The 11840-nt window shown below is 34.5% G+C and overlaps 1 protein-coding gene across 1 annotated transcript in view; it reads right to left on the reverse strand.

Moving 5' to 3' along the window:
* LOC111611056 overlaps window positions 1-11579 on the reverse strand; it is a 44069-nt gene extending 32490 nt beyond the window's left edge. Inside the window, exons 1-19 of the mRNA XM_023346676.1 lie at window positions 11214-11579; window positions 10844-11110; window positions 10190-10450; window positions 9787-10062; window positions 8607-8723; window positions 8513-8528; window positions 8346-8428; window positions 8111-8161; window positions 7965-8027; window positions 7802-7861; window positions 7385-7459; window positions 4034-4183; window positions 3336-3371; window positions 2902-3174; window positions 2132-2401; window positions 1763-2038; window positions 1113-1382; window positions 743-1018; window positions 94-366 (exon numbers count right to left, since the gene is read on the reverse strand). Coding sequence (XP_023202444.1) covers window positions 94-366; window positions 743-1018; window positions 1113-1382; window positions 1763-2038; window positions 2132-2401; window positions 2902-3174; window positions 3336-3371; window positions 4034-4183; window positions 7385-7459; window positions 7802-7861; window positions 7965-8027; window positions 8111-8161; window positions 8346-8428; window positions 8513-8528; window positions 8607-8723; window positions 9787-10062; window positions 10190-10450; window positions 10844-11110; window positions 11214-11277 — 3157 coding nt within the window. The 5' untranslated portion in view covers window positions 11278-11579. The remainder of the gene's footprint in view (window positions 1-93; window positions 367-742; window positions 1019-1112; window positions 1383-1762; window positions 2039-2131; window positions 2402-2901; window positions 3175-3335; window positions 3372-4033; window positions 4184-7384; window positions 7460-7801; window positions 7862-7964; window positions 8028-8110; window positions 8162-8345; window positions 8429-8512; window positions 8529-8606; window positions 8724-9786; window positions 10063-10189; window positions 10451-10843; window positions 11111-11213) is intronic.
* Between the last annotated feature and the right edge of the window lie 261 nt (window positions 11580-11840).

Genomic DNA, 11840 nt, shown 5'->3' on the forward strand with positions numbered 1-11840 from the left:
TGTTTACATCAGATATGGACAGAAAAATTAAATCACATGAGAAATTTTAATTGTATAGTTATAGTTTATAACAGTCTTAAAGAAAACACTTACACATTATTTCAATGTTGTTCTCAAGGCTTGAATGACTGTAGAATGAGGGATTTCCTCTCTTTCCATCACACTTATAGATTCCTCCTTGTGTCACAGTGATTTCTCTGTTTTCTTCATTATTTCTGCTGAATTCAACAAAAGAAGTGTCTGAGGTCCGTCTGAACCATCTGTACTTCCATCCAGCAGAGGGCTCCACTGAGCAGCTCAGTGTCACACTGCCCCCTTCTGGTATGGTTGGTGAACTTGCTGTCAGTTTGGCTCCAGGTTTAGCTCCTGTTAACATGAGTTAAAATTGGTTAATTTTTCTATAATAAAAAAACATACATGACTTGTAGCAGAACAAGCTACAGACTCGTTAACTGAAATAAATGAGTAGATCGGGAAATTACTGAAAATATGTCAACAATGTAGAACTTCATTAATATGAATTATTCTGGTAGTTATTCATCGTTTCAGCCATAGAGATTAACAACCAGCCTCTGATTATTGTGAGACTTTACAAACGTAAACCTGATATAGAAACTTTTCTCTAATAGAAAGTTTGAATCAGTGTGTGCGTTTGTATGTGTGTTTGGGAGTTAAGCATTAATACTGACAACTCAGCTATGGACTAAATCAGCCACATTTTCATTTACAAGTGTCAACTTACTTGATACAGACAGTGTGATGGTTTCACTCCACTGTGTTGAAGAATACCAGTCATCTCTGATTCTACACTGACATATGTAGTTTCCACTGCTGGACTCAGAGACAATGAAAGTCCAGTCTTTACTGTCTGTCTTGTGTATTATTGACCCAGATTTCTTCCATTCACACGTCCACTCAGTGGTTTCTCCTCCCTGGATCTCACATGTCAGAGTGATCGACTCACCACTGAACATCTGAGAACCGTTTGGTTGTTGAGTCACAAAAACCTTGTTGGAAACTGTTTACATCAGATATGGGCAGAAAAATTAAATCACATGAGAATTTTTTATTTCATAGTTTTAGTTTCTAAAAGTCTTAAAGAAAAAACTTACACATTATTTCAATGATGTTCTCAAGGCTTGAATAACTGTAGAATGAGGGATTTCCTCTCTTTCCATCACACTTATAGATTCCTCCTTGTGTCACAGTGATTTCTCTGTTTTCTTCATTATTTATTCTGAATTCAACAAAAGAAGAATCTGAGGTCCGTCTGAACCATCTGTACTTCCATCCAGCAGAGGGCACCACTGAGCAGCTCAGTGTCACACTGCCCCCTACTGGTATGGTTGTTGAACCTGCTGTCAGTTTGGCTCCAGGTTTAGCTGCAGTTAACATGAATTAAAATTGGTTAATTTTTCTATAATAAAAAAACATACATGACTTGTAGCAGAACAAGCTACAAACTCGTTAACTGAAATAAATGAGTAGATCAGGAAATTACTGAAAATATGTCAACAATGTAGAACTTTATTAATATGAATTATTCTGGTAGTTATTCATCGTTTCAGACATTCAGATTAACAACCAGACTCTGATTATTGTGAGACTTCACAAACGTAAACCTGATATAAAAACTTTTTCTAATAGAAAGGTTCAATCAGTGTGTGTGTGTTTGTATGTGTGTGTGGGAGTTAAGCATTAATACTGACAACTCAACTATGGACAAAATCAGCCACATTTTCATTTACAAATGTCAACTTACTTGATACAGACAGTCTGATGGTTTCACTCCACTGTGTTGAAGAATACCAGTCATCTCTGCTTCTACACTGACACATGTAGTTTCCACTGCTGGACTCAGAGACAATGAAAGTCCAGTCTTTACTTTGTGTCCAGTGTATTATTGACCCAGATCTCCTCCATTCACACGTCCACTCAGTGGTTTCTCCTCCCTGGACCTCACATGTCAGAGTGATCGACTCACCACTGAAGATATGAGAACCGTTTGGTTGTCGAGTCACAAAAACCTTGTTGGAAACTGTTTACATCAGATATGGGCAGAAAAATTAAATCACATGAGAAATATTAATTTCATAGTTTTAGTTTCTAACAGTCTTTAAAAAAAACTTACACATTTTTTGAATGATCTTCTCATGGCTTGAATGACTGTAGAATGAGGGATTTCCTCTCTTTCCATCACACTTATAGATTCCTCCTTGTGTCACAGTGATTTCTCTGTTTTCTTCATTATTTCTGCTGAATTCAACAAAAGAAGTGTCTGAGGTCCGCCTGAACCATCTGTACTTCCATCCAGCAGAGGGCTCCACTGAGCAGCTCAGAGTCACACTGCCCCCTACTGGTATGGTTGTTGAACCTGCTGTCAATGTGGCTCTGGGTCTGTCTGATGTTATAAAAACAAATATTTGATTTTATATAAAATACTGCAATTAAAAGCTTATTGTAAAGAGTGATGCTTCTCTCAGATAAGTAAATATGTGAAAAAGCTGTAAATGCATTTTATTGTCATATTTGCTTATTATAGATACTTTTTAGAAATTAATAAAGAAAAATAATTTGTTTGAAATTGTTTCATTAAATAACATGAAAGAGGTCATTCTCATTTCTGAAAAGATAATGTGGTTAACTCAACAAATAAGCAAATCTATATATTCACATTAAGGTAAATAATATTTCCTTTGATTTGCTGCTCTTTTTCTTACTTGTGACTCACTTAAATTTTAAAAAGTTAAACCCAGTAATTATGTTTGTTTCATATTTCAGACACTAATATATCAACAAAAAAATCTGCTTGAAATAATAAAATAAAATACATTTAGCAAATACATGTTTTTTTAGGGCTGATATAAAACTTTGTAATTCTTTAAAATATTCAGTTCTTACCTGAGACAGTAACAGTGACAGTTTTACTGCACTTTGAGTCACATGAACCCGTCCAGTTACCACAGCAATGAAATTCACCACTATAACCAGTAAACAGAGGACCAACTCTGAAATGTTTATCTGACTGATAGAGATAAATTTCTTGATTATTCCTTATTAACCGGTATTGCCAGTCAGTGTCTCTTCCTTCATTCATGTCACAGATAAATGTAACAAACTCTCCAGCATAAAAAGTCGACCAGTTGGGTTCAACAGTCAGCACAGGATCTATAACAGAACCAACATTCAGCAAGTTTGTCTTTTGATTTATAACAAAAACACATCAAGCTAAAAATTAAAAGATAAACACAGAATAATATCTGATATAAAATATAAACTGAATTCTGTTCCTGAGAGGATAAATGATTAAAATACAGATTAAAAGTTGAAGTTACCGAGAGTTTGTCCACAGCAGAGCAGTGTGTTCAGCACTGGAATAAAGGTTGAAAGTTCATCAGCATGAATAATGAATTAATTAAATCAAAAATATTTGCCAAATCCTCACATTCAGCTATGACTCTGTTTACCTGTTAAATAAATGCAACTATTATAAATATATTGAGTTTTTATTTGTTCTGATAGAATTAAGATCAAATGTTTTAGTTTATTGTTGATTTTCTGATGAGTTAAAACTTCATTTTATAAACTTCACATCCTGACTGAAGACAGAACATCTGCAGACGTTCTGCACGGCTACGGAAACTTCACACTCATCTCTACTGGTAAAAAAGTGATAAAAGTTTTTAATGAATAATTTAAGTCTCTTGTATCAGATCATGTTTCATTTTTCTTCTGTGTTATATAATATGTTCATTGCTCCCACATTAGTTGTATGGGATATAAAGTTCTGTGCTAAAGTCTGATTTTACAATAAACAGCTTTTCAAAATGTTTGCACAGAAATGTTTGTGTTAGTAATTTGTCACTGAAATAACCTGTTTGAAGTTGCAGCAAACACATCAAGAACAAATGGTTATACTAAGTAAAGCTACACAAATACAATGGAAGATAAAGTAGATATTACAGCAGACAAGATGTCAAAGACGATGTTCTTCTAATCTGCATCATTCATACAGATAAAGTGATCTACTTACAGAGTGAGACCAGAACCCTGGGTGAGGTGTTCCCCATCCTGACCTCAACCTGGAACCATGTGTTGCTCTGCTTTGGTCCAATAATCTTCCTTTCATAACATGCTGCCTCTGCAACGTCTCTAGAGAAATGGAGCCGTCTGAAACAGGATCAACGTTTTATCTGAGAATGACGGGACAACGTTTATTTTAAACACTGACATCACTGCACTGAGTTTCTGCTGTGATGTTTCCGCTCCAATGATGACAAGTTGTGGTAAAAGAAGCACAGGACTTTTTTTTCTTTTTTTTTTGCAAAAGAGTTAATAAAAAATAAAATCAATAGATAAGCTTCTTCTGCTTTTTTAAAACCATAAAATGAAATTCACTTTAAATAAACTGTAAACAGCATTATTGTAACACATGAATAGTTTAAGTGTTTAATTCACTACTTGGTTTGTGTTGCGTGCGAACTCTCTGGCAAACAAACCATAAAATCCCCTTTTCATCTAAACACAAGTGATGGTGAGAATGATCTCACCTATCACAGATATATAAGGTCTTAGGTGTGAATAAACAGACATGAGATCAGACAGTGTGAAATAGTTTGGAGTTTAACCTGTTGGACCCTAAGGGGGTATAAATAAATTTCTGCCTGACAAAAACACACAAAAGTAAATCACTTATAGCCTCAGAGCTATTAGATTTAAATAGATTTAAGAAGAAACTCTAAAAATGTACGGAGAGTGAAAAAAAGTTTCTGTGTTTCATTTAGCAGCGTCTGTTTGTGATACAAGAAGAAGGATGGAAAATCTTATTTTCAGCAGAATAATCCTCTAACAATGATATCAGTCAAACCTACACCACACACTGACCTTTAACCTGATCCTAACTTTAGCCTCATCTACAATATGTCATATATTAATTTCTTAGCTCAGCATAAAGAAGCCGTTAGCAGCTCTGCTAACCCAGCATGGGTTTTGGCTGTGAGGTCGTGGAAAAGCATTTGGTTTTCTGATGTTACTTAATTTTCAGTTTTCTTTACTAAATATTTCACTTTAGTCCAGATCTTCCACCAAGAGACGAGGAAACATTACAGAGTGTCCTGCAGAAACTCTATAAATACAATTGCAAATGTGCTGAGCTTCATCTTCAGTGACATCCTGCTCAAGAAATGTTGACCAAAGAAGCAGAAGTTCTCTTTAATAGTATGACGACTCAGCACTGCCCTCTTGTGGCAGGCTTTTGAATACAGACTGCAGGCCATTGTTTCAGAGTTTAGGTCTGGCACTTCCTTCCTGGTGTTTTAATCTAAATTGTCCATTCAACTGAATCTAAAAATTGTCCCATTTATTCTAGTTTCAGAAGAAATAATATGTGTTTCAAGACTCTCTGAATTGTTGTTTGTGCTAAGCTAACATGGTTGTTGCAGCTTCAGGCAGCAGCTGTGTTTTCAGTGAGGATGAGGATGTTGAGCTTGATGATGGATGTGTGAGATGTTCTGCTGCCGTTTCCTCCACAGCCAATCAGACTGGATGGAGCAGGTTCATGTGAAGCAGCAGAATCCTGCAGACACACAAGTTTTCTTCCTGGATGGATCACCGGACATTCAGCCCTTTACTGGAACTCTGACAGAAATGACTACTTAATAGCACCATCTGCTGGCCACTATCTGTAAGCACAAGTCACTGACAGAAGAAGGTGGGATTTTTCCCCCCACCAAGATTCACAGATTAAATAAATAATGTTCACTGTTGTTATCAGGAAATGAAGTAAAACACACTTTTCTTTTCTGTTTTTTATTGTTAATATATTACTTTCAATAACTGGAAAATGCATTTTAATTGATTTTGTATCAGGTATTGTATCTCCAACTGCTACTCCACTGTTTTAATTTTTCAACTCTCTAAAAATAACAATATTGTAAAAAATGAATTGATGTTTCTTTTATTTTCCTCCTGATACTTAAAACCTAGAAAGAGCAAAAAACAAAAACTGCTTTCATTAAAGCACTTAGCTTTTCTTTTTTTTTTAAATTAGTCTTCGGTCATCTATTATTTCTTAAAGCAGCCTGCAGGTTTGTCACTCTATACTCTATACAGAACAAATCCTGAACAAATAATAATAAATTAACACACTGTGATAATTGGAGCTGTTTGTCATTGTTGCCGTTTCCTCCACAGCCCAAACACACTGGATGGATCAGGTTCATGTGAAGCAGCAGAATCATGAAGACACACAAGTTTTCTTCCTGCGTCACATTATTGAACTGGCGGCCAGTTTCTGGACCGATAACTTGGAAAACTATGACTTAATGTCTCCATCTGCTGGCCACTAGCTGTAAACACAAGTCAGGGACAGAACACAGCGTCTATTTTTGGTAATGAATCATTTAAATAAATAATGTTTATTGTAGAACAGGGTATTTATGTAAGTGTTTAATTATAATTACTTTTGACAATACTAAAAATTTCAAAATATCCACAACAGCCCTGTGTAGCACTATAAAATATAGTAGTAATATAAAATGTGATTTATTAAAATATTACATTTGATTTACAATTACTGTCAAATTGTTCATTTCCTCATTTGTTTGTGTGAGACAATAAAGAAAATGATCAAACACTACCTACTATTTAATGAATACCTGAATAACGTCTCTGTGTTGTAGAGACTATGTCATTTATTCATGTTTATACATTTATACATCTAGATATTTATGCACATTTCTATAAAAACATACACCAATTTACAAACTGCGTCACAGTCTTGTGACACAGTTTGTAAATTACACAGTTGAGTATTAAATTGCATCTCATGGAACATGAAAAATATGTCATTTGTTAATACTGAACTTTAATCATAAAAATACTCATGTTCCACTACTCACATTTGCTTAAAATTTCAGAAAACCACTTTGAGAAGCAAACAGAAAGACACCAAATTTACAAATTTACCTAATTCATACAGTTAGACGAAAGTTCATCCAAATATTAAAAAAAAAAAAAAAAAAATGTTTGAATTTTAAGGATAAACATATTTTTACATATCCCCCGTGTTTACCATTGTACTGTTGAGAAATTAAAAAGAATTTGAGTAATTTTAATTAACTCAAAACAGGAAAAGTTTTGTTTGATTTCATGAATCATGTATTTTTATACAGAGTGTGTAACTAATATACTCACTCTGTATATTAAAGCAAAGTAAAGCAGAATTACCAGTATAATAAATAACTGGGAATGTTGAGAGGGATTATTTTAACACATACAAAGCAACAGTTAAAATCAGTTTTATGAAAGGTTAATATTTGGCTTGTCACAATAGATCCTACAAAAATGACATGAGTTAGAAGCTGTAGACTGAACTACACCTAGATGGTGTTATTGTTCTCTGGTCCTGAGTTGATTTCTGAATAAACAGCCTCTTCTTTTGCTCCAGGGCGCCCCCTACCTGTGAAAGGACAACGACTGTAAGACTTCAATGTACTTTTTCATACACAAATTACTTTTTTTTTTTACTCGATTTAAACTTTACATTCCTACAATAATTTTTCCTGTAAATTCTTAATTCTAAATACAAGTAGGTAATAAGCACAAATTCACTTTCGGTTTATTTTATTTTTGAATATTGTATCACATGTCTAAATATTTATATTTTTACTTGCATCAAGACGGTTTACAGTGTGTAAAAACATTTAAGCATTTCTATTTTGTCACAAAAAGAAGCTTTGTTTTTGTCAAACATTGGTCGATAGCGATGGAAAGTAAAATATTAAGTTGGAGTTGACTGTACCTTTCATTCCTGATTCCAGACGATAGTAAACAGCGCCCTCTACTGGTTCATTTGGGATACCTGTTCAAATAAACAAGTCACAATTTCTAAAAAAACAAACAAAAAACAAAGTGATCTAAACTAGGCTGATATTTTTCTTCTTTAAGTTGTTTTTGTGACTTACTCTCTTTCCCAAAGTTTTTCAGTTCAATGAGAGAGTAGGTTGCATCTCTGGGTTTGTCTGCCACTGAAACATTTCAGGATTTTTCAGATCAGTTGCCTGCATTTGAACATGCAGCAGTTATATCTGGTGGAAAAGATTCACTTTACCATTTCCACTGGAGTCTGAGAAGTTGACCGACTCGTAGATATGATCGTCACCTACAGTGCAGGAAAAAAAGTGAATAGAATATTGCATTAACTCACACGCAGCCATTTGTTGATTTCACTGAGCAAATTCTAAAGCTTTCCTTACTGAATATGTAAACGCAATCTTATCGATACAAATGATAACATAGCTAAAAATGTCTAGAGTATTAAGGACAAAAATTGTTTAATTTCTGACCATGCAGAGGAGAGCTGCTCTCATTGGTGTCATTCTTGTTGAATCCATTATTTACTCCGCAGCTGATTTTTAACAGCTTCCACCTAAAACAGTGTAAATGGTGTAAATCTTTTCACAAAAATGTATCAATTTTAGATATTTGAGGTGAAGTGATGCGCTTTACTGACCAGCGGCAGCGTAAATCTGTGAACAACAAATATATTCTCTTAATACTTCATCGTTCAAATATTGTTATTATACCTTCACAATGACCAATCTCACCTTTGGACCGCCTGTAGTACCACAGTAACACCAGAAGAAGAACCAGGAGGATTCCACCGACAGGTCCGATGATCATAAGGACATCAGATGAAGAGCTGACAGGAGTGGACACTGTTACTGGAAAGAACAGTGTCATGTTCATTTTGTTGTTTTTTTTTTTACAATCTCATTTACTTCTTACTCAGTTATTAGAAAAATAGAGTTTACATGTAGAACCTAAAATGTAAACTAAAATGAAAATAAAACTCAACAAAAAATGTCTTCAGACACATTTTGTCCCCCAGCTGAGCAGAATCCCCACCTACAACCAACTGATAGATACGTATCCATAGCAACTAAATCTGGACGTCCTCCATGTTCCTTTGAACACACACTATGCAGTTTAAATATAATCATAGAAAGGTTTACAGAAATATATTGAATACCATTATCAATGTTAGGTCTCATTAACATAATGTTGTTTCTATCGCCTAAATGTTCATTTAAAGGGAAAAAAAGTATTTTCTTTAGAAAGAAAGAAAGAAAACATTTTTCCTATTTGCAAATTGTTTCTTTTTGTGGGTAGTCATTTTTTTATTAGGTTTTCATCTCATGTGCAGTCTTTTGACAAAATGTTTTTGTTTATTATGCATTGACTCTTAGATTTACACTACATCAACAACATACTCACCTAATGGAAAACAATGAAAAAACATCTTAAAAGCATTTTCATATATTAGCTTTTTCACTGCAAACTTCTTGACATGCTACTTCAAAGTCATATATTAGTGAAAATATTTAGAACTTTTAGCCATTTATATCATTTCCACATATATCTTTTCTATTGAGAATAAAATGTGCAGCTACAGTTAAAATCAAACAGGAGGGGCCAGCGTGACAGTGCATTTTCAATCAGTGCCACATTTGTTTGCGATGAGGATAAGATTGTTTTCCCATGATTAGACACCAGCAGAGAGAGAGAAAAAAAACACAAATACCTTATCACTTGAATGGAATATAATCAGAATATTTAAACTGTGTTTTGAATTTGCAGAGCACATTTCAGCAACAAGGCAGTTCAAAGGGTTTTGAACTGACTTTTCCGGACGACGCTCAGCTAGTCTTTGGGCTCCGACCAAAACCAGCTGCCTGGTTTTATTACATGTTGGGCTGGTCATGACGAAAAAAAAATATGACTCACCTGACACAGACACTGGGATCTTTTCACTCCACTTTGTCACAGAATGCCAGTCGTCTCTGCGTCTACACTGACACATGTACTCTTCACTACTGGACTCATTAACATTGACAGTCAGATGTTTATCATTTCCCATTTTTACAGTTTTCCCATCTCTCCTCCATTCACACGTCCAATCAGTGGTTTCTCCTCCCTGGACCTCACATGTCAGAGTGATCGACTCACCACTGAACATCTGAGGCCAGTTTGGTTGTCGAGTCACAACAACCTTGTTGGAAACTGTTTCCATCAGATATGGACAGTTGAAAACAAACCAAAACATAAAAATAAATTAAAAACACCTCATGAGTTTAAGCTAAAAAGTAAAGAATAATCAACTGCATTTAAAATAAATAATTGAACTTACAGCTTATTGTGATGCTGACTTCGTCACTTACAAGACTTTGATAGTTTTCATTTCCTCTCATTCCCAGACATCGGTATATTCCTGCTTGTGCTACATTAATATCTCTGTTTTCTTCATCAGTGAGTTGAACTTCAGGTGTGTTTTTGGTCCTTATGTACCATTTGTATTTCCATCCAGCAGAGGGCAGAGAGCAGCTCAGTGTCACACTGCCCCCTACTGGTATGGTTGTAGGACCTGCAGTCAGTGTGGGTTTGGGTTGAGCTGATGTTAATGAAATGAAATAAAAACGTCAGTTAATATGTTTAGTTATTGTTCAGTCAGACTGAGAACAAATATTCAAATGTCTCATCATAATATATGACAAAAATCTATAATTGAGTTTCTCTAATGGGAATCACGTGTTATCTTGAAATAGTTATCTTAATTTAAAAACCCAAATAAAAAAAAGAAAGAAAAAGAAGAGAAAACAAAAGATGACAAACAATTTATGCTATTCTGTGATTAGCTCACCTAATGAAAAATAACTAGGAACAAAAAAAAAGCTAAAGTGATTTTCTGCATATAGATTTAACTTACAGAGGAGTAAACATGTGTATTAGCTACACAACTCTCAACAATGTACAAATCTGGTTGAATAAGATCATTTGGACTCACCAGTAACAGTTAAAGAGACAGTATCACTGCACTTGGTATCACCAGAGCTCTTCCTGAGTCCACAACACTGGTATTCATCACTGTGATCGATTTGGATAGGTAGTAATGTGAAGCTTTTGTACGGGTTGGAGCGAAGAAATTGTTCTCCATTTTTTTTTATCTCATATTCCCAGTCGGTGTCTTTGCCTTCATTCATGTCACAAATGAACGTCACGCTCTCTCCAGGATGAAAAGTCGACCAGTTGGGATCAATAGTCAGAATTGCGCCTAAAACGCAGCACAACACATTTAGCACATTTATCATGCAGTTTATACAGACGTGGTTCATCCTGAGATTATAAATAAATATGAAGAATAAAAGAGAAAATACCTTCAGCATGTCTGCAGCAGAGAAGTGCATTCATCACTAAAATAAAACCTAAAACTTTTGTCATTATTAATGTTAAAAGTTCACAAACAAGCACAGAGTGTTGCTTCGTAACGTCCAGCTCTGACACTAACACGTTCTTTTCATATCACTGAAATTTCCGATCAGTAGCGCTAGTTTCCTGTTCTGTGAGCTCATGGTCACTTTTTTTATCTTCATCTGAGAAACATCATAGCTAAAGAATAAGTACTACCACAAATATTTTGACACTTCCCACACAATGTTTTGACACTTAGTTTAACTTCCTTAAACTAAGGTGACTCATGAAAAGACACCCCAGTTAAACGGTTTTAGGTAACCATTTGTTTAAAGGTCATGTTCAGTTTAGCTTAAATTAAAAGATTCATTTGCTCAAAAACTAGACGAAGATATGATGTGCAAAACAAACAAAAAATTCTCAAAAACCTAATGTAAATAGGAGAGAATGAAGATAACAGATTTTGCAAATTATTACATTAGTGAACGTTCTAATATATAGAATTTTTCTCATTAAATAAAAGATTAGTTTAAAATTTAGTAAAAAAAAACTACAAAAGAAGAGCAGTCAATGCACATACTGTCAAAAGTGAA

Source organism: Xiphophorus maculatus, chromosome 14 (genome assembly GCF_002775205.1).
Source record: "Xiphophorus maculatus strain JP 163 A chromosome 14, X_maculatus-5.0-male, whole genome shotgun sequence".
Taxonomy (NCBI): Eukaryota; Metazoa; Chordata; class Actinopteri; order Cyprinodontiformes; family Poeciliidae; genus Xiphophorus; species Xiphophorus maculatus.